Below are 23,774 nucleotides of genomic sequence, written 5' to 3' on the forward strand. Positions count from 1 at the left end.
GCATTCTGCATTGACTGAAATGCATTTAAAGACCTTCTATGTGTTCCTTAAACCTGCTCTGTTATCCTGTCCTCGTGTCTTCCAGGTGCAGTGGAAGCAGAGCTGCTCCACACATACAGCCGCGTTGACCCGTACGACACTTTGATTTTGTGTGTGCGTGTGGCTGTGCTCACTGCTGTCACGCTCACTGTGCCAATTGTGCTCTTTCCTGTAAGTACGCATTTAGAACTTACTGTTTATACATCAGCTGACACAAATTGTGCTTCTATGATATTTCATAGAAGCAGTGTGAAACAGCGAATTTTCTTTCTTTTTTTTTTTAAGGTAAGGAGAGCGATCCAGCAGATGGCGTTTCCTAATAAGACATTCTACTGGCCTCGCCACATCGCCATTGCTTTCGTTCTGCTCCTTTTCATCAACCTCCTGGTCATCTTTGCTCCCAACATACTGGGCATCTTTGGAGTCATTGGTAAGCAGATCAACCATGTGACAAGGTTGTTGGGGTGGATTTACATATTAAAGCACCAACATGTAAAACCCCGCTTGCTAGTAAAACTGTTTCCTTTGATGTGGCTTTAATTTGTTCTGACTGCCAAGTGTCAGTAATGGCTTACCTTCCTTAATACACCCCCACAACACAGTTAATCAAGTAACAAAAATCCATTTTGGTGAATTGTTCTTGATCAGACCTTGAAAAAATGTGGAATTGACCATCTGCCCAACTTTTGAGCATTTAAATCTTTAATATTATTTTCAGTAGTGAAAAATTGAATGTAACTACACCTGTTTTCCATTTTGTGTTAATTTCCATATGATTTATGTTAATACAGTCCTGTTAGACTGGTTTGGAGGACTTATTAAGGACTGAAGGGTGTTATCATTCACAGAGAATCATTTTCTGTTTTGCGTTTTCCAGGTGCCACGTCTGCTCCTTGTCTCATTTTCATCTTCCCTGCTGTCTTCTACATTCGCATTGTACCCAAAGAAGAGGAGCCACTGCGCTCCTTCCCCAAAATCCTGGTGAGTTTATTGAGAAAGATAGAAAATTAAGTTCAGCGTTTAAAGACGTCCCCACGCAGTATTGAGTTTTCATATTATTTCACAGTAGGTGCTTTGTGTAACACTGAAAGGAGGAAATGAGGAAAGTGATCAAAAGTCCAGTTGAGAATTTCATCAATTGTCTGTAGTTTGCCAGAATTAAATACAAGAAACTGCAGTGCATTTGAGATCATTTAAAAATCTTACTGCCATGTACCTACTGAGTCTATCAGAGAGTTTCATTTTAGTTATCTTTACTGAGGTAACAATTTAGTAAAAAAAAAAAAAAAAAACGGCCAAAAACTATCAAAATAAAAACAACTTTTGCCGTTCTCTTTGAAACTTTCTGTTTAATCACATGGTTAATCGCTGGGTGTGTTGAGACTTAAACCTGCAACCACACCCAGCAGTGACGTCAGGCTGTACCAGCACATGCAGGCACATACGTCTACATTAGTGAGGCAAAGGTGAGAAGTTAAACCAACTGGCAAAAGGCTCAAAAGAAACATTATTTTCAAGGGATGCTATGATCATCTGTACAATGTAAACTGTTCATGGAACCATTTATAAAATTCACTAATATTAAAAGTAATACTAGCCTCAAAAATCCTACATGGATGTGCATTTTAACCATGTGACGAAATCAACTCGGCCATATTTGTCTCCTGAGTACATGTTAGGTATCGTATCATTACGTGTATAACTAAGATCGAATGACATGGAAACACATAACATTTCCTATACTTAATTAACAAACTTTTAATTAATAAAGTATTATTGTACTGCAGTTTTGTCACAGATTCACCATCTGTGATGTGCTACACTAGCACTAAGGCAGGTTTCACTTTAAACCCTTTGAAATGTTTTAAAGAGCGAAGGTGTCTCTTGATTGTACACCAAGTATTAAAAAAAGTCTTCTTATTTAAAATTTTGTGAGTTGGTCCAATTAAGGTTGAGCCTCTGAATATGCAAGGCTATCTGTAAATTAAAACTGAAGGTCTGCACTTCAATCACATGTTATTGTTTGAATTAATATCTCCTGTGGTGGTGTAAACAAGCTAAACTTAAAAAAAAAACCAAAAACCAAACTGTGTTTACGGACATAACCGTAAAGTAAATGCTGATAACATAGTTACTTGTTCTCTTCACTGCTTGCCTCTCTTTAACTCGCGTTCTCCGTTTCTGCGCTCAGGCTGCCTGCTTCGCTGGGATTGGTTTCCTGTTTATGACAATGAGCCTCAGCTTTATCATCATCGACTGGACAACGGGGACCAGCAAAGCCAGCAGCGGTCACTAAGCACCACCTTCCGTTTCTTTTTTTATTTTCAGGTTTTATATTGTTGATTTAGTCTTGTGTTGTAATTTTACTGTTTTTACTTTGAATCACGGTTGATGTTGAAGATGCCCTCTCTTTCCCATTGGAAGGATATTTTGTCCACAGAGTGTAGAGTTTGGGGGGAGGGCTCTCGGTTCCTCGGCAAGTGCTCTCGCTTTGACGTGGTTGTGTTACACTGCGCATCCTGTCAAACGGTAACCGTAGATCCAGGCCAGTAAGCTTTTGAGGAAGGCTCTTTGGGAATTCACCGAGAGAGCAGGTGCATAAGGACTGACGGTGACGCTGTGAGAAAGATGTTAAAGCAAATAGAAAAGCAACAATGTAGAAAGCTGCCGTCTTTATACACCTGCAACTATGTTAGTTATGAGCATCTGCCCCTCTCACTACTCAGATCTTATCCTAAGATTATCTATAGCTCTGCAAACTCTTACTTAGACTGTAATAAGCAGCCCTCCTTTTTAACTGTTGAATGAAATTGATTAATCAACAATTCTTTCATGATTCTCATGGATATTAGTATTATTATTATTATTGAAGTTATTTAAATAATTAAATATGATTCATTATGTGCAATTGCAGAAAAAAGTGATAGCAAAAGTGATAGTACTGGACTGATAGAAAGAATAATTCAGCATCTTTGGACCTACTTACAGATAGATAGCACACCTATATCTTAATAGTAAACATGTATTTACAGCCAGTGCACAGTGAGTTTATTTTGGCACAAAGACTTCAAAATGTTGAATTATTCCTTCAAAGTGTGCTGCCTTTAGTTCCCACTTCCTTAACCTGTACTGCTGCTGATATTTTTTATGTTTTTCTGGAGGGGGGGAGTTAAAATCCTCACCTCTGACAGAGCAGGGTGCAAAACCACAAAATATATGGCACAGTCAGCACATTTACTATGAGATTCCTACACAACATATACTAGATGTATATTTTTTATTATTAATCTCTACTTGATGAAAACCTCAGATGATGCAGTATAGACTAAAAGCTTGATCCTCAGCTCCTGCTAACTGAGGCCAGCAATACCAGAGAGAGAGAGAGAAAGGGTTTTAGCCAGGAGCCTTTTCAGTGGTTTTCGGGTGTCTGGGTTACACATTATGTGAAAGAACGCCTACTGCGCAAAGACGTTCTCTTTTCCAGTGTTACTGTGTAAATCACTGTCACGAATGGTACCAGAAAACTCATCTGCAAGATTGTACAGACCGAAGTCGGAAATGAAATTGGATAAGATTTGATTGTTACTTAGAAAAAGAAAATTGGGATGTGTTGTATTCGGAACATTTTACCTGAAGGATTCGGAGATAACCAAAATGTCTATAAAACAACGACAACAGGGTCACTTTGTGAAGTGGTTAGTAAACATTTGAGTGTCCAGCACAAGCCTGATCTCTAACAGAACGACAGGGGTTTTCTTTCTCTTTACCACTCTTGAAAAGTCGCCGCTTAGCAATAGCACTTTTCTTTGATAAGCACAACTTCTTGTAGCATTAATACAGCGAAAGGCAAACACAATATATTCGATAGACGTGATTTTAAGGCCATGTCCTCTGCATAACTAAATCTTAATGTAATGTAAGTGATGAATAAGTAACGTGTTGATGGTTGTCAGAAACTACTTGAAACGACTGCATTAAAGTTAGCTTCCCTGTAAAGCCCCTGTAATCATTTTCAGCTCTCGTCTGTTCTTTAAATGCAACGGCTAATTTGTTGGATGTATTCTTGGAGGTTTTTAAGTGTCTGTGTTTAAAAAAAAGAAAGAAAAATCTATATGATCTATATGACCTGTATGCATTTGTGTTGTTTAACCTGCACCTATACTCTGATCAGAAATCCTCTACCATTGATATCCTAACTGTTGTTTTAAACTCCATGTTTTATGTATAAGTTGAATCTGATTCAGTGATGAAACACACGATTATTGCTTTTGTTTTGTTTTTTCTTACATTTGTAGTCAGTGGTATTTTATCAGTGGTGTGGTCGGGTCATGTCTGACTTCCTTGCTGCTTCCTGAGAGTTGTTAGTGAGCTGCCTACAATTTCATTTCTTTTGGTTTTTTTTCATCATAATTTTTTTTTTACACCACACTACTATAAGTGCTGTGTGGGTAACTTTATATGTTCTATTTGTTATGCAACAAACCTCTTTTAATCCATTTTTATTAAATATTGTCTAGCTGTGATATGTATTTATGTATCTCTGTGGGGAAGAAGCATCTGAATCAGCCACCTGTGCATAACTTAGTGTTTGGTATTGTTTAACCAATGCAATGGTTATATTTATCTCCCGACATCATGTTTTATCAGCCATGTATGTAATGTGACGCCATTAGGTAAATACAGTGATAAGAGTTTATAAATGGTGCCCACGCACAAAAGCCTCACAACATGCAAAAAATACACACAAAAAAAACGAATGAGGCATCAACATGAGGGGGCTACACTGTGCTAGTGGTTGATACCAGATGATCTCTGAGGACCTCTATTTAGATCGAAGAGTCGTTAGTCTTCTCCTTCTCTCCCTCTGTTTGATTTTTGGAAATGTGTATGACTGAATAGTAACATATTAAATATTGACATCAGCCAGCATCATTTATAAATAATGTATATAAATGTATACCCTTTATATTCTATATTCATATCTAGTTTGTATAATGTAAATAGCGATTAAAGTTTTAGTTCGATTAAAAATGTAAATGTAATCATTTTCAAAGTGCTTTTAAACCTTTTTGTCCTTCAATCCATGTCTATTTTCTGGTATCTCTATATATTTTAATATGTTGCTGGCAGTTGTTGTACTGTAAAACAATGTTGCAATAAAGATAAAGGGTAACATGACTCGGAGCTTTCATCCTCTTTTACATGCATCAAAAGGTTTTCAGTTTTCTTTGTTTTTAGTTGATTATGAATAACCTGCCTCTATGCATTTAAATGCTTACCTTCTGTAATGCGAATTTCAGTTAGCTGAATTATGTTGTATACTAAATAAAATATCAACAGCTTTAAATGAAGCACAACAGCTGCGTATGTCACAGTTTATAATGTAGTTGGGGTCGAATGTAGACGTGTGAAATGCAGGAATTAACTAAAAAACAAATGTTTCATAGCTCATGTAAACAGGTCAAAAATAGCAAAGTCCCAAAGAATGAAGAAAACAGTAATATGTAATCAAATCCAAAGAAATAAACAGGTTATGCACAGGGAAACATTTACAGACAGCTCCACAAGGACAAATGGGACAAAGCACTGCATAAGCGTATTGCTAATACTGGATTGAACCTACTTTTACCTTCAGAACTGCCTCAGTTCTTCATGTCACAGATTTAACAAAGTGCTAGAAAGATTCCTCAGAGATTTTGTTCCATGTTGACACGACAGCATCACACGGTTGCTGCAGATTTGTTGGCTGTACATCCATGATGCAAATCTCTGGATCCACCAGATCCCAAAGGTGCTCGATTGAAATGAGATGAGGGGACTATGAGGGCCATATGAGTCCATTGGATTCATTGTCATGTTTGAGATGACGCGAGTGCTTTGACATGACACATTATCCTGCTGGAAACAGAAATCAGAAGATGGGTACATTGTGGTCATAAAGGAATGGACCACAGACATGATCAGCAACAATGCTCAGGTAGACTCTGCGTTGAAACTCAAAGAGGCCCAAAATGTGTCAAGGAAATATCCCCCTCATCATTACAGCACCATCCTAAACTGTTTATTCAAGGCAGGATGGATCCATACTTTCATGTTGTTTATGCCAAAATTCTGACCCTAGTATCTGAATTTTGCAGCAGAAATTGGGATTTATGTAAATTTTAACCTACTTTGTCAGAGCTGTTTTTAAAATCTTGGCAATAAATGTTAATTTTGGGATCACGGTTTCAGAAGTACTCAGACCACTTGCCATTTTCAAAGTCACTTAAGCCAACTTTCTTCTCCATTCTGAGCCACAGCTGGAACTTCATCAAGTCATCTTGACTACGTCTGTGTGCCTAAATGCATTGAGACGCCGCTATTTGGTTGCCTGGTTAGAAATGTGCAATAATGAGGAGTTGAACAGGTGGGCCTAATGCAGTGGCCAGTAAGTGTAAAATAAGAAATAACAAAAGGGGACTGAAAGAGACACGAATACTAACAGCTGAGATCTAAGAGACAAGGAAGCACAAATGAACCAAGCCATAAACAAAAAAGTGAGACAGAAGAATGTGAAAACATAATAAAACACAGACCCCTAGTTCTAATATTAGACAAGCTATAAACCAGGACACAAGATCAGTAGAAACTATAAACAATAAAGACAGCACGAGACTCAATAATGTGTCAAAAATAAAGTTCACCATAAGAATAACAATAAAGTTTTTCACAAACTAAATATTACTAGAACTGCGGCTCACAAATTAGAGTTATGAAGAAATCTAAACAGGAAATGAAATAGTAAAACGCTGGAACAAATATAAAACACTGCAAATAAACCAAGACTCAAATATGTTAACAAAGCAAGAAGATCTCAAAAAGAACCCAACACGTAAAAACAACAACCCTAGGGTCCATAACAGTGCTTTAAAAAAAGTTTCGCAAATGCAAATAATCCCCCATTAAATAAATGAATAAAAATGTATTTATACGATATAGTTATGAATTAATTAATTACTTCATAATTAATTAATGTTACAATTTGCTAGTCATTATGACTTTTTTCAAGAATTAGAAGACTGTCCACCAGGTGTCGCTATAGATCTGCAATAAATTATCTAAAGGACAGGACACAATTTATGGACATTTCAGTATGAATTATTTAGCTCGCACGGGGCATAAACTGACTCTCAATTTTGATTTCATACGGTTTCTGGATCATTTGTTATGAAGCTGCTGTTATTTTAAAAACACCGCAAACAGCAGCCGTTCCCTCACTTATTTGCATAAACCACACTGGATCACCGGTATGCAAAATACGGTAACAAAACACCTTATTTATCCTACGTTTTAGATTCCGAATATTCTGTGTGCACTTTTGTACAGACTCGTGCTTCTCATTTGGTCCTCCACATTTTAGATCAGTAAACACAATATAAGATTCTTTTAAGGTTATAACTGAGACAAATATTTTATAAAATATGAACATAATTTTAATTTTAAGTAATTTTAAGTTTACTGACTCAACTGTGTGCAAGCCCAATATCAACAGTGTGTTTACTTAGTAATGATTAACCTTATAAATATATGTATATTAATATTTTTCCTAACCTTAACAACCTTAATGTGAAATTACTGTAATTTATTTGTTTTGCTGTCTGTAAGTTACAATTTTGGGATATTAGCTCGAAATTTTACCTCAAAAACAGGGCTGTGGTTGTCTGAGGCTTACCAACTGGATATGAGAAAATAACTCGAATTTGATTTCGCAAAAATAAAACAAAAACAAAAAACAACAAGAAAATATTTGAGATAATGACCCAAAAATCATTTTATAATGAACACTAAACTACAGCTCGTGTCTTTTCTTTTTCACATAAAAATCGGCTGCCCACTCGGAGCAGTCCTAATTCAAAAAACTTGAAGACTGAACGCAGAAATGTCCGACAGTTCTTGAAGGTCACCGTTCTACAGCGCTTTACCTACATTTCCCATGAAGCACTGCGGCTTTACGTCTCTCCGCAGTTCGGGTGGGAGGTGACGGCGCTGTCTGCCTGTCGGTCGTAGGGGAACTTCACGGGTGTGGCGAACGTGGTAAATCTCTTCGCAGGGAAAGAATGCGGATCGGCAACTCGGATTAAATCAATATATAAATATTTTTTAGTAGAAAAATTAGAAATATTCACAGGCAAGTGTGGTATGCATCCGGTAGCGTAACTGGCAGCAGGAATCTGTGTGCTCGGTTTTCCACAGCTGGAATACTTTTTTTTTCTAACTTCGCGGTCGTTTTTCGGGTGTTTAACCTGCTCTAATGAAATACCGTAGGGAGCAGCTAAAAGTCAACGAAAAAAGTTGCTAAGCCTTTTTTTTTCGGGCAGCGTTACCCGCGTTAAAAAATCTCCCAAATGCGGACAAACTAAATAACAAACGTGCGTATCTTTGGGAAATCCGTACGTTAGTTAGAAAACCAAGTTCATTTGGGAAATAATTTGTCTTTTTTAATGATTTTGGTCCCTTCTAGCGGATGAACGGACTCCGTCACGTTTTTCGCCACTCATCAAAAAGGGAACTCGCCTCACTTAACTTCAGCCCTTGTTTTTAAGAAAAGGGGGTCAGCCGTTAGTTGTTTTTTTTTTCCCCCAGGTGTTATTTTCCCACTAAGCAGCAGACCTGAAGCGTGCACTGGGAACCATGGGTTGTACTGTGAGTCAGGAAGATAAGTTGGCGGCCGAGAGGTCTAAAATGATTGATAAAAACCTGCGAGAAGATGGAGAGAAGGCGGCAAGAGAAGTGAAACTGCTCCTGCTCGGTGAGTACAATGTCACAACACTGGGTTGCAAAAGTGGCACAATGATGGTCACGGGTGAAATGCGCAGCGTCAAAGACATCTGACAGAAACGGGCAATTTGAGCGAGTTACATTTTAACCAGCGCTATTATTAGTCCCTGTTAAGTGTGGGCTCAGGGAAAACACCTGGGCTGTTTGGAATCTTGTGGGATTTTCTTGTATGTTGAAGAGAAAACGTGGCACAATTGCACGCGTCCAAGATCTTCCATCTGCCGATGTTGCTGGGTTGTCCTCGTCTGCTTTGCCCTCAGTGTCAGAGCTGCTTTGACACAAACATGAGGGCTTCAGTGAAAAACGCATGGGAAAGTTTGGAGTAGAAACGGCACGCTAAAGCAAAGGTCCCTGCACAGCAAGGAGTTTCACAACGATTACCGTGAGATCATTTCAGGGACAACCAGAATAGGCAGTCACACCCCCCCACCAAAAAAAAAAAAAGTTTGGAGGGGGTTGCTCAAAGCACATAGGGAACGGGATCTGGTTTATTAGGAGTGGGCGTTTGGATGAAATTGACTGCTCCCAGGACTGCTAGAGCATAAACTAACTTGCAACTCTTTCAGTTGGGAATATTAGCAGATATCAGCTTATGATGGAATTTCTGGATGCATTTGATTTGTCTCTAAATATTTAACTCAGGGTTTGCTCACCACCTTTTACTCTAAAAGCATTTTTAGGTATTTACTTAAAAAAGTTTCCTAAAGCTTTATCAGATATGAAGTTCAGATGCACAGGAACAAAGGCTAATGGGATTTCTCAATGGCTGCTGAATTAATCCATATAAATAAAAAGTTGAAACTCCAATTATTACGTTAAGGATTGCATTTTCTTTCTATTTTGTGTGTGTTTTTTTGTTAATTAGAGCAGTTCTTGGTGGCACCTTGCTGATCATATGACTGTCTTAAAACTGATATAGGTCTGAAACAAAAACAAGAAACTTCAGAATATTTTCCCCCACAACTCAAACATATGTTTGAAGAAAATCAACAGCCAAGCAGAAATTCTCAGGTAATCATGTCCCGCGTGGAGCAACTAAGAAACATATAAAAACCAAACAAACATCACTTCTTGGCAGTGTTACATTTTTTCCCCCTACAATATAAATTTGCACCACTTTCACATATAATCCGTTTAACTTAGTTAATTTAGCTGTCATGTACTTTGTTGGTTGATCACAGAATTACAAATTTAATTTGACACCCTCTTTCTGGACAGAGCAGAAAATTCTGCTTGGTTTGATGGGGAACACATGCCATCTTTTTCTCTCCTGGGTCTTTGAAGAGACGGCTGGTTGTTGAGATGTGCCCCTGGTTAGAAGGCTAATTACATACCCTGCTCTGTACTGGAGGTTTCGAATCAGTAATTACTATCCGCTGCAGTGTGTGAGGGTTGAGAGGAATTACAGGAGAGGTCTGAAAATGAACCGAGGGTTGGTGAGTTTCTACATAAAGAGCATGGGCGGCCGGCGTAGCAGTCTCATCACCTTTACCGCTGTCACATTCTGCCACAACATGGAGACTGCACTGCCTTCATTTCTTTGAAAAATGCACACTTTTTCGGTTTCAGGACAATCAAGAGGGAGCTCTGCTTCACACGACTTTGATTAAAATACTTACACAGATGCAATGCTAACCATGCATAAATACAGTATTTGTGGTAGGTATGGAATAGTTGGTCCAACATGAGAATCTTTTGAAATATTAAATAACACAAAGTATGAGGAAGAAAAAAACCAGAAAAAACCTTTCCTCTGATATGCTTCACCGCTCAGATCTATGCTGCTCAGCAGCACAGCTCAGTCATAGGGCAAAACGTCAGCATTAATATCCATACCAACTCTAAGAATGAATCGCGTAACATTTACTAATTAACCTACATACGGGGACAGGCCCAGATCTCATTATAATTCCTATTTGGATCCATTAAAACATCCCTTTTTTATTTATATTAATTAAATTGGTGTAATAATGTTGCATCCTATAAACACTAACAGTTGACTGAAAAGTGGTACAAGCAAACAAACAGAAAAGAAAAAACTCATATTACACCAAATATAGAGTGCCACTTAAACCGTGGTTCTTCCGCTCATTTGATATTTGAACGTGTCACAACATGCTTTGGCTTTCACATACATAAAAACCTGAAATGTGTTGTGGGGAATGTCTTGCCGCCTAAAAAAGTCAAAGTTACATTCCAACTATTTAAAGTGGTGTATAGTTGTATGTCAGCAGTTCATTCAAGACTAAACAATACTCATCTTGATAACAATTTTGTACCCTTAATAGTCACTACTTCCACTCTCCTTTTCTGCCTGTTGTGCAGGTAGACTCGAGTTGGTGACAGGTTCAGTTTAATGGATTACTCTTTCATTGAGCATGTAATCCATTGACTGAAAAAATGATTTGTGACAGAGGTGTCTTATCACAAATCCAGGTAATCTTTTTTTTTTTTAAAGCTGTCGGCTGTTTATACACAGAGTCTGTGCCCTTGATGGCATGCGGATAAGCTGTCGGTCTACTAAACGGAGCAAACTGTAGACCGTCTAAGATGAGCTGTGGGGGTTTGGGTTCAAAGACGAGCCTCGGTTTTAGTTGCAGGCAGGGGCGGATATGACAGGTCTCCTGTTATGTCAACTTTGATCATTTCCTCCTTTCAACAAATGAAAAAAATTAGTCAAAGAAAAAATCTGTTCAACGCATTGGTTTGCTTGGTTTGTAGTAAGCTGCCCAAAGTATGCCAAGAAAATATCTCCTACTCCATTACACCACCACCCCCAACCTGAACTGTACAAGGCAGAATGGATCCATACTTTCATGTTGTTTATGCCAAATTCTGACTGTACCATCTCAATTAAACATTTTTTTTTAATCCTCTATTGTCCATTTTTGGTGAGCTCATGTGAATTAAAAGTAAACTGTAGCATCAGTTTAGTTTAATTTGCCGTGTGTGGTCTTCTGCTGCTTTAGCCCATCAGGTGCTCATCTGCATACTTAAGTTGTAAGGAGGGTTTGTTTGAGTTATTGTTGCTGTCCTATCAGCTTTTTTCGCTGGATATTTTCTCTTTCTCAGACAGTTCTTTGTAGACCCTATACTTTTCCTGTGTTGGAAAATCCCAGCAGATCAGGAGTTTCTCATATGCTCAGATCAGCCTGTTTGGCACGAACAACCGTGCCATTTTCAAAGTCACTTAAATCACCTTTCTTCACCGTTTTGATGCTCTGTTTGAACTTCAGCAGGTCATTTTGACCATGTTCGCTTGCCTAAATGCACTGGCCATCATTATGAATGACAAATTCTTTAAGCTAGACACACACATGATATGAAACCAGTCATTTTCTGTTCCTCTTTTACATCTACCCTTTTTAGCAACATGCACAGATTAATTAGCAGTCATCCTCATGCACATCGTAGTCTTTATCATGGAGTTGGACTTTAAGTAAGCATTCAAGCATTGTTTGGATTTTGTAGATGTGTTTGATTAGAAGTTATTGCAATATTTTTATGTGTTTTACTACCCTTGGGCCCCAACTTGTGGCACCCATTACTCAGTACTTGTGAGTAATGGTTGCTCATGGGTACACAGTGCAGTACTTTGCTTCTAAGGCAAACTTAGGAGCAATTATTTTAACTATACTCAAGGTAATACCCTTAGAAATATTAGAAAGAAATATTAGAAAGAATATGGTCTTGACTATACCACCACACATCTTTTTAGTGAGTATATTTTTCTCTTTTAATAATTCATGAAGTTTTAACCATTCTTTTATTAGTTAATTTCCAAAAAATACATTTTTAATGTCATCACAATGAAAAGACAGAGGCAAACCTGTGAGGATGAAGATTTTTTTCCCACTGAGCTTCATTAGATTGTCCCCGCTAGCACATATCTTCAGAGGCAGTTTCCAACTGTAGGTTCCTGCAGGAAAACGGTTACTTTATCAAAGAGTTTAAGAGAAATGAATGTAGCTTTCTCAAAGCGTGGCACTGCAGACAGAGTATTGATCACAGAGTGAGGCTACAATTTGTGAAAACTGCCAGTCTAAGCAGATCTAGGCTGGGAAACCTGAGCTATTGCAGTTGTGATAGCAGAGAGCAGGAGTGTACATCTGAACCGATTATGTGTTTGCCAGTTGGTGTTCAGTGTGTTTGACTGCTCTTATTATTGCACAACGTGTAATACTCAATTTGTTTCATTTGCTCTTGTACCTCACCACATTTCAAATAAGCGAATAATAGAAACACACAAAAAGACGAGGGGGCAATTTAGCAGTAACTCTCCAAATTTTACAGTATTTGTCCAAAACCTTGCATTTATTTTTAATGGTGTGCACCCGATCCTGTGCTCAAATGAAGACTTAATTTTTATGAACATGCATTGCAAAGGTGAGTCTTCAACAGGATCACCTATTTACTGTACACGTGCCCGATGACTGCACAAGGTGACGCGTTCTGCTGTTGGTCAGTTCAGTGTGGTCAGCACTGAGACAGAGTGCCTCCCACTTATTAAAGTCGATGGCTGAGCTTTAGTGGATGTGTAGTGTAATCACAGTTGGCTCATTACAGAGACCCGGGTTTCTCTGGAGAAAACAAGTCCGACCGACTCGTTTTACAGGAATGAACGTCCGTTTACTGAACTTCAACTTCTTAGAGACATATTGGCAGAAATGTGCCTGTTCTGTGAAATGTATCAAGTGAGCTGCTGCCCTGTGTTTTTGGGTGACTTGACCTTGTTTACTCAACAGTCTGCACCACAGTGCTGTCCAATTAACTGTATGACGCACTGGATGGCAGATCTGTGAATTGGTATGTGAAAGGGTTGAATATCCTGCAATTACAGGGAGAGCTCTGAAGATAAAGCCTGTTCCTGCAGACTGCATGTCTCAGTACAGGTCCACTGGGACTTGGCTTCACTATCCTCTTTGCTCTGGAAATACTGATAGCTTGGAAAATCTTCTACCATCGTCTTCTGAGTGTCTATCCATAGCTCATATCTTTGCTTGATTGTTACACTGTTCCCACTGTTTCTTAAAATCCTACATTAGCAAAGAGCCGAAAGCAGCATGTAGACATTTTGTGTGTGAGTTTGTGTGAATAGTAGCTGTTTTAAAATGCATCCTTCAGGTTGTTGCAGCTTAGTTCTAGATATCACAGGGTGTGAAAGAAACCAAACCAGATCACAAGCCTCATTTGTGTGCATGCCCATTAGCTTAGATAAAAGAGTAAGGAGGAAGTGGCTACTGCACAGTGTAGACAGTCCAGCACAGACACAGGAATTTTGAAACAGTTCCTGCCAGAAACAGAAAGATACAAAATAAGATGAATGAATGATTGTTTTTAAAGGATTGGGTAAATTGCAAATACAATGAAATGAAATCCAGTTTAATCTCAAGGGAATCCATTCATGTTTATTCAGATTTGTCTTGTTATATGTATAGTGTCTTAGATCTTATCCTCTGACGCTTAAGTTGTAGAGCCTGTACAGTAGAGAAGGTAAGCATTCAACCTTCAGGTGTTGAACCATGAGTTCATTTGTTTTCCCAGAATTTATGTAATTACCATCCATGACAGTGTGGTTGGTATTTGTTTTTCCTTTGTGAGTGTGTGTGCGTTTCATCATGGCGTTGTCCTTGAGACACCTGTTGTAGGGGGAACTACTACAAAGGTGGTTTTGGCACTTGGTCAGGAGTTTTTTCATACTCAGCTTTTGTCAGTGCAGTAGCATCACAAACAATTAATCATATTGTTTGTTTTCTGTCTGTCTGCTTGTCTGTCATCATGTCAGAATGCAATTCTGGAGATGCCTGCCGTAGCAGGAAGTACCACAAAGGCGGTTTTGACTACTTTGACGCATGTTTATATGGTTGTCTGTGGATAGATTTGGTCACAATTTTGCAACATTTCGTCACAATTAAGATGTTTTGAACGTCCCATTATGGCGCTGTCTTTTCTTTCTGGGGTGGCGTTGCTCTTGTATTTATTGATAGAATGATGAACTCTGTGTACAGAGAAATTATGATTGAAACAATAAAAATAGTAGGTTTGACTGAGGACAAAGCAATGGAGAGCTAGGGGTCGGGACTTTCTTGGGCTGATCATGTCATTAAGCACACACACAGTAAATTGCTATCCCCTCCCTTCTCCACTACAATCCATTTCCTTTTTCTTTCCATTCTAGGAAGTGATCTCACTTCATTTCCCCTCCATCCTCATTGGGTCATCCTGTCATTTTTCTGCTGTGGTTGTTCTTGTCCTCCTGAGTTCCACGGGGAGCATCCACCATCAGCTTTGAGCCTATTTAAACTGGAACAGCTTAAGTACACTTGAAAAGCCAAATGTGGGAAAAAATTAGTTTGAATTTAATGTAGGATAAAATCATTGTAGAAAAACGTGGGATTATGAGTGGGGATCTAAGTTGAGAGAGTGGGCCCATAGTTCAGGTCAAACTTGGTATGCTCATCATGGCTTCTACATTCACCTGTAAATATCCCTGCTGTGCTTGTTCACAGCGCAGCCTCAGTTTGATCCGCTTTGTCTTGTCTTTTAGTACCTTGTGTTTTCAAGGTGGTAGCAGACAGAAAACACTGCAGGAGTGGAAAAATAGAGACAGCGTCTAGGTGATAAGAAGATTAGCTACATCAGAAATTTAATCTTGCAAAATGTCACAAACAAATGAAATGACTGTATCTCTGTTTTTTGTAACTAGTGACAATGTGCTTCTGTGATGTGAAAGGATAGTGTAGTGACATTGTCAGGAAGCAGACTTTAGAAGAATGGAGGTGTCTCTCTCCCAGGAATGCATGTTGGAACTGTTTTTCTTTAGTGTTTCACACTGTACTCCATCCTCGCTTCTAGTCTTTCAGTATCTGGTAAAGTTTGTCTACGATGTCACTTGATCTCTCACTCTACAGGCTTTAAGCTGATGCTGACCTCTGTTTGGTGGTGTTGGTTCATTAGAGCTGTGTGCTGTGGAGGAAATGCAACAAGTGAGGTGACTAACATAACTTAAGCAGCAGGGCTTTATATGAACATGATAGATGGTGGGTTTAGTTTATATGTCGCAATGGGCGAGGGCATGTTTTTTTTTTTTTTTTTTTTTTTCCTCCCACAGAGGATTCAGGGTACTAATATTATGACAGCTGCACTCTAAATGTACAGTTACTACAGTGCAGTATTATTGTATCTGCTAACCTCAGCACTATCTGGCAGATGGACAAATAAAATAACTGCATGTGTATTATCCACCTAATTTCTCCCCATTATACCAATTAAAACCACAGTAAAAGGTAATTAATTTTCCTGCCATGTAGACAGCTATTTTTGTTGTTAAGTCCTGTGTAACAACAATACTGTTTCACACAGCTCTGTCCTCTAAAAGATTCCTTGAAAATCTACCAAACTGAGGTCAACAGCAGTAGAGTTTCATTAGAGCACCAAACTGAAACAGTTCATGTTGCTACACTCATGTGGTTTGGCTTTGTGAAAAAGAACAGTTAATTATTACCATTTTTTAAAAAAAAGAAAAAAAAAAAAGATAGTCATGGTTGCTGAGTTGCTCAAGTCACATTTTATCCTTTTTTTTTTTTTTATTAATCTGAACACATGCTGAAGTTGTGCATTGCTGCTAACCTTGCAGCAGCTGAAACCTCTACTGCATTCTCCGCTCCCTTATCAGACAACCTGAGTGGCTTTTTTATTGCTATACTGACCTCACAAATATTAATATTGCCATAGGATTCATGTTGGTTCTGCAAAATTAATTTTCCCTGGAAATGTAGACTAGAGTGTCTAATAAAATTAAGGATTTCTTCTTGGAAAATTACTTAGTAACTCAAAAAATACTGTGTCAAAAAGTTGAGCATTTTAGGCAATCTCATCCCTTTGAGTTGAAAATGCCATTACTGTTTTATTCCTCCCATATTCTTGAAGAGTTTTCATGAAAACCATTCAGAGTATTCCTATTCTGCTTACTAAATAATTAAATAATCTAAATTCCGTTTATATAAATCTAAGTCAGTACCCCGAATTACCTCAACGAACCCCCCCAACGAGTGGTGATGCTCCCTCCCTCATGGTTGCTAACTGTGCAGATGCAATTGATGTCATTTCCTGTTTCAGTACCAAACCCCCCATCCCCCATCTCTCACTTCCTCTTTTGGCTGACTGCATGTAAAAGAGAACTAGATGTGAGCCTTTTGTTTGACGGGTTTGAGGAAACCAGCACTCCCATCCTGTGTCAGTTGCTTGGTTCATGTTGGCAAAGTGCAGGCACGGCAGCGTGTTGCAAAGAGCTGAACAAGTATATGTGACGAGCTTTTTAACAAGTTTAATGAGTCATTTCTGTGTCTTATTTAAAACTGTATGCTTAAAAGAAGAAGGCGTGCAGACACTAACAAAAAAGAGACTGACATATGACTTACCCCTTAATTGGCCAGTAGCATAGTGTGTGCGTGCATAGTTGAACTGTAGTTGTTGATAAGTGTTAGTGATACTTTGGGACTGCTATAAATGATCTTTTTCACATAATAGTCAGATTTGACTGAATACACCCCTCAAGCTAAAAAAGGTTTTTGGAAAGAATGTGTATGAGCAATAAAGTGTGTTTGTACTTTGTGTGTTGTTTTGTTTTCCACCCCATAAAAATTGACTCTTAAAGCAGCAGGGCACAATTAGGACCCCTGGGATTTTTTATAAAGAAAAATCCCTGGCAGCATAAGCTGGGTTTTGCCACTTGTTAGTTGTGTGTGTTTGTGTGAGTGTGTGTTATTGAGAGCTTTCGTGTGGTGTATAATTTGGCAGGAGGAAAGCAGTGTGACATTCCCTCAAACATGACATCTGAACTTGTGTTCAGTTTCATATCAGCTCCCCCAAAAAAAAACCCTTCCTGTGAAGGAAATGTGCTTAGTAGGAAGTGCTTATTAAAATACGTATAACTAACAGCAACAATAGAAGTGTTTCCTAGTTGATTTCATAACCTTTTAGACTATATTCTCAGTAGCTGTGACACGTCTGGATGATGACATGGTGATTTATTGGTTTTTGCATGTTAAAGCACGAAGCAGTGTCCCCTCCCCTGTCCACTTTGCATGTAGAGGCATTACATAAATAGAACCTCTGCTATTAAAAGCGGGTGGTGTAAAAAGTTTTTCGTAAAACATTTTGCAAAGTAAGATAAGTGTCGAACACCCATGTGTGGTAACACATATATAACATTTATATAACTGGAGCTTAGTGTCAGAGTACTGATTTATTTAGGGGCTGTAACTGAAATAAGGGGGAGGTATATCACGTGTATGTTGCTATGTATACAAGTTGTTGCTTAAAAAAAATAAAATAAAATATATATATATATATATATATATATATATACCACACACATGCACAGTGGGTTTTAAATCAGACTATCACAATATGTTTTGAAGGGCAGTCTGTCAGCTTTAATTCAAGTTGTTTCACAAGAGTATTGTATTGTATTAAATGTTTAGAAATCATGCCACTTTTTATACGTAGTTCCCAATTTTCATACAAAAAAGTAATTGGAGAACATATTGGCAAGTTTTTTGTGGCCAGATTAGGTTTGTTCCTTCTGCACTTGGTAACTGTTCATTGGAACTCGTAATATGAGAGGTGACAGTACAAGTGAAGGCCATCATCAGCTTGCAAAAACCAAATTAAACATGTCAGAGACAGCAAAAACTTTAGGAATGGCCAAATCCACACCCTGGCACATGCTTAAAAAGAATGTATCGGCCAGCTCAGCAACCCTAAACATCCTGAATAATTGCAGAAGACAATTAAAGTGGATGATGAGAGAATTATTTCTGTTCTTAAGAAAAAGCCCTTCACAACATCTAATCAAGTCAAGAACACTCTCAAGGAGGAAGGCGTATCATTGTTGAAGTCTACAATCAAGAGATGCAGAGGGTTTACAACAGGTTGCAGTGGTTGCACTTGGGAACAGGAAGCCCAGATTACACTTTGCCAAGGAAAAAACAAACAAAAGAACAACAAACATCTAAAAGAGTCTGCACAGTTTGGGGGGCAAAAACGTAATGTGAGCAGAAGAAGCCACGATTAACTTCTACCAGACTGATGGGAAAAGAAAAGTGTGGCAAGGCATGGGAAAAAGCTAATCTGAAGCATACCGCATCATCTGTCAAACATGTGGGGGCAATGTTATGGTAGAGGGATGTATGGCTGCCAGTGGAACCAGGTCACTAGTGTTTATTGATGATGTGACTGCTGATAAAAGTTGCAGGATGAATTTTTAAGTGCACAGAGCTATACCATCTGCTCAGATTCAACCAAATGCTGCAAAACTGATTAGAAAGGTTTTCACAGTGCAAATTGGTAATGACTCAAAGCATACAACTCAGGAGTTTTTCAAGGTAAAGAAAAAAACCTATGACATTAGCCAAATTCTTATCCTTAGAACGCTGGAAGTGTAAAGTAGATATTAGGTTATTGTTACTATAAATCTTAACCTAGCCTAAAACTGACACCCTAGCCACTTTCTACTCAAATAACTGTGACTGCAACAACTACACCAATGGGTCATGCTCACTTGTCAAGTATCATTGAGCTGAAGGTTAGGAAAACAAATAAGTGGAGCACGTGATGGTTTTATTTGTGTTAGTCCAAATTCCTTCCCTGAGACACAGTTGCTTAAGTGATACTTAATGTTGGTGTAATTGGAGTAACTTTTCTCTAACAGGAAAAAGAAAATAACAACAGCCAAAAAGTTGTCAGTGGACCTAATGTTGTCACCTAAATATCGACAGAGAATAGGTGCCGGATGACGAAATCATGCTTTTCTAGTGACCTATTTTTCCTAGCTGACAAATAAAAACAACAGCTGACTAAACAGGAACGCATGCAATAGCTCTTAAGTTAGGTATGGCCTTTCCATAAAAATCACAGCTATCCATTTTTATGACTCTTTAGGTTAATTCTCAACCTTTGAACCTTTTCAGGGATGACTTGTTATCTGTTGTCAGGTACCGGGTTATAAATAATCATCAAGTGAGTGGATACAGGAGGAGCTGATCTAATATCTCATATCTGACTTTAAAAGTAACTGATTTTGGTTATCGTTGTGAAATCATCCTGTGCATGTCTGGATACTTAGTTGTAATCCAAGGTCCACTACTGACGATGTGTCCCAAATTTTAATATGATAATTTAGATCAATCCCTAAACCTAACCAAGGAAAAATGGCAGATTAGTTTGGGTAAAAGAACGAAAGTTGAGGCACACAACGATGTGTGCCGCTGGTAAAGTTTCTGGGCTGCTTTTCCTCATAACAGCCATCCCCCGAGATTTTCTCCATTTAAATTGGGATTGTAACATCTAGTCCTTTTACTGAATAAGGTCTCACATGCTATTATGCATAAAAGACTTTAGAGGCAGTGGCATTTCACTTTTTCCAGGATTTATTTATTTATTTCCAGGATTATTCTGCATGCATTTAGCTGTGTGGATTTTCTGTACTGTTTCTATCTCTGTGAGTTATCTTACTTGTGTTTCTGCTGAGTCTACAAGGTGAAGACACTTGAAAAATTTGTATGCCCTTGCCATCTTTTCAGACCACCACTTGCCTGTAGCAATAATTGAACCCATATACCTTTTTAAGTCATTGGAGAGACTTGCTTCTTATGCCTGAATACAGCTTAATGATCGGTTTAGTCTTGTTTGTTTAGAGCCGTAGCTTTAGCTCTTTATTGGACTGTATTAGCTCTTTATTTCGATGGCACCAGTCCTTGGCTAATAAAATTTTTTTGTGTGTTTGTAGTTGGTGCTCTCACAGAAAGTTAATTTAAGCTCTTTTAGTGTTGACCTAAACAAAATGATCTGAACAATGTCTTGTTGAGGCACAGCTACAGGTAAAAAGTTGGTTTTTTTTAAATTATCTGTAGCTGATCATTGCTCAGAGCCTCTTCAGAAGGCTGAACATTGTCTGTCAATGATGTGCCTGGAGCAGTCCTGCAGCCTCTTTTACACTTAACTACTGCAAGCTGTAGTAGTAAATCTCTACTTCTTAAGTGTTCATGTGATTTTTGCAGAAGCTAAACTGAAGTGAAGCAGGCTGAGTACTCTATGTTAAAGAATAGTTACGACTATAGTGTAGGCTGCTTTTGGAGGGTTGTGTGACTTGAATTAAAAAAAAACAGGAGAGCGATGGACACAATGAGTTACAGTCCACTGACACATAATGATTCAAACTGCCAGGCATAAAGATTTAGGTGTAATTATGTTATTAAAAGATTGCAACAAGTGTAAGGTTACTCTCTCCTGCTGTGTACTTAGGTAATGTAAGTACAAAAGCATCGATCACATACTACTGTACATATAGTTATGAACTCTTGGTACATCAAACTAATGTCCAGCCAGAGTAGACTGTATATTATGCCTTTTACAGAACAACTCCAGAAATACAGAGACATGGAGGTAGCATAGTGCTACCTCGTTTGTATCTGTTTGTCCGAATGCACAGTAAGACTTACTGCAGGGACAAGAGAAGGACGAGGGATGAAAGGAGGAGGGGCGGCTAAGCAGACTAAAAGAAAGTGTCAAAAGAAGGGGGGGCATGTAGCTGTGAGCAAAGGCCTCAAGTTGGAGCAGAGTAGGGTGCAGCTGAGCTTCAGGCAGGAACACAGTACTGAGGGCTTTATTGTGATTTGTAATTATGTGGTTTTTCTGTGGGGCCTCAGTTTGGTGTGCTCCCACACTGAGGCTCTTTTTAGCCAGGGAATACTGAGTAGGAGAACAGAGAGAGGGTGGGACCATGGTCACTGTTAACTATTTCTGTTTAACCAAGAATGAGCAGACTTGGCTGGATCTGCACGAGATCTGAGAGTTGAACTGAAGTCAGACTCAGAAATAGATATTTAAAAGCAGACTTTTTGGAAAAAGAGCTTTCCCTTTTTTCACCATATCCTTCCTGCTGTCGATGTGTGTGGTTGGTGTGATGCTTCAACTGGACAACTGCTAATTTGTAAAATCAAAAATGTATGGACAATTGGGGGGTCTCGAGGGGGTGCATGCCTAGTAGCAATTCCTCTAGATTTTTGTGTTTTTAAGTATCACATTTGATACCAATGAATGCAGTTTAATAAATGCTTATGACTATAGTCTTTTCTCTTAAAGACCTGCTGCATGTGCATATTTTTGAGAAACTGAGTGGCAATGATGGCACCCATACTTAGCACCCAGCATACTTAGGCCAACTTAGAGAGAGCTCGATGTTATCATTTGTGTGGAGCATTGCACCGCTTCACTCTTGCCAGCTTTTGTAACATAATGTTATTTTGCAGCTACATGTTCTTTCTGCTGAAGAGCAGCAGCTCATTCAGAAGATGATTCACTCACTGGTTTCCTGAGATAATGTTCCCTTTAGCTTCAGGACAGAGGTCAATCGATTGCATAAGTGATAATTCCCTTTGTTACACTAGAAGTAACATATTAACACTGCCTGCTTTTTGTAAATAAACATTTTCTACCTCTTTATGTTTGTAGTTTTTCTTGGCTGTTTTGTTTTTTCTTGTCTAATACTTCTGTAGTTTGCCAGTCCGTCCAATAGCAGCACTGAGGCATGTAACATTATTGCTTATCAGGAGTGTCTTACTATCAGGAGTATTTTCTAAATAAAAGATGTTTGAGGCGGGGAGGAAACTTTAAATAATGAAGAGCTACAGTAAGTGATTCCACAGATGCTTTACTTTTGCTTTTACAAGCAGGAAATGCACTAAAAATAGAGCATGTTAGGCAACACTTGATCATCGGTATGTTTTAAAAAAAACAAAAAAAAACATTGAAGGCACTGCAGTCCTGAACTTTTCTAGACATTAGCTAATGGAAGCACATGAGAAAACCAAAATGTCCATTTGTGGCCATATGATGATAATACAGGTATTTGTTTGTCGAATTCACAGTGAGTGAGTGTCATGTGTCCTGCCTCCTGCCTGCTTTACCCATGCAGTTCCTTCGGTGAAATGAAACAGTATTTTAAGTGTGTTGTAACTTCGGTAACTTTTGGTAACTTCAACATTACCTGGATTTCATGTGTGGAAACAGACATGTGCTGAGTGATACCTAAATCTTTATTCTTAGCACCCTCTGGAGACCGACAGACTGAAGTCCCTTTTCTTAAAATGTGGCAGCAGTTAAAAAAACATAAAGGCTACAGAAAGTGGAACAGGTGAGATTAAAAGGGTTGAGCTCAAAACTTTAGGCCTCACCCAACTCAACATGGCTAGGAATTAAGAGGTTGATGGACAGGGTGCTGAAGGAAGGAGCTTAAAGGGAACCTGATGTGATAAAGTGTTGGGGTGTTGAATGTCTGTGCTGCATGCTTTGCTGTCAGTTAGTAGTTGAGCTCTGCCAGTTAATTTGAAGAGAACAGACAACTGTACTGAGGTGAACTATGCAGGAGATGCATGACTTTAGCAGAAGGCAGATAACCAGTGATGTACCTGCATGCCTCTTTAGTTGTAGTGGTTCAGAAATGGCTTTTGATCTTAGATGTGAGATATGTTTTCCTGAGCTTGGTTTGGTGCTGAAAGTTTTAATCTGATCTTTCAAAGTAGTGCTCTTATTTTTAGTTTTTGTGTCAGTCATTCTCTGCATTGACAAGTGATTCTGACCTTTTCTGAGCATCTGCCTATTGACCAATCTTCTTTGAGTATGCCTCAAAGGAAAACTGAGCCAAAGAAAGGATGCCATGCACTGACTCAAACTTGCCCACAACGGCTGCCAGTCACACTAGGTTGACTTCCTGTTTTTCTGCTCGCTTTTTTGCCTCTGTAAAACACTGCACGCATTTAGACCTGCAGCTCTGTACCTTCAGAGGGAAACAAATCAGCAGCAAATGTCAGCAAACTTGAGACTATAATCCTGCACCTTGGATCTGACTTCATAAA

General features: G+C 38.6%; 2 protein-coding genes across 3 annotated transcripts in view; both read left to right on the top strand.

Moving 5' to 3' along the window:
* LOC100696164 (sodium-coupled neutral amino acid transporter 3) overlaps nucleotides 1-5,217 on the top strand; it is a 34,929-nt gene extending 29,712 nt beyond the window's left edge. For both annotated transcript variants that reach the window (XM_005469541.4, XM_005469543.4), the window contains 4 exons: nucleotides 86-210; nucleotides 325-469; nucleotides 917-1,020; nucleotides 2,231-5,217. In XM_005469541.4, coding sequence (XP_005469598.1) covers nucleotides 86-210; nucleotides 325-469; nucleotides 917-1,020; nucleotides 2,231-2,335 — 479 coding nt within the window. In that variant the 3' untranslated portion in view covers nucleotides 2,336-5,217. The remainder of the gene's footprint in view (nucleotides 1-85; nucleotides 211-324; nucleotides 470-916; nucleotides 1,021-2,230) is intronic.
* Nucleotides 5,218-8,019: 2,802 nt separating this feature from the next.
* The window catches only part of LOC100695013 (guanine nucleotide-binding protein G(i) subunit alpha-2), a 51,913-nt gene continuing 36,158 nt past the window's right edge, over nucleotides 8,020-23,774 (top strand). The window contains exons 1-2 of the mRNA XM_003441449.5: nucleotides 8,020-8,112; nucleotides 8,662-8,827. Of these exons, the coding sequence (XP_003441497.1) occupies nucleotides 8,710-8,827 (118 nt within the window). The 5' untranslated portion in view covers nucleotides 8,020-8,112; nucleotides 8,662-8,709. The remainder of the gene's footprint in view (nucleotides 8,113-8,661; nucleotides 8,828-23,774) is intronic.

Source organism: Oreochromis niloticus, linkage group LG5 (assembly GCF_001858045.2).
Source record: "Oreochromis niloticus isolate F11D_XX linkage group LG5, O_niloticus_UMD_NMBU, whole genome shotgun sequence".
NCBI lineage: Eukaryota > Metazoa > Chordata > Actinopteri > Cichliformes > Cichlidae > Oreochromis > Oreochromis niloticus.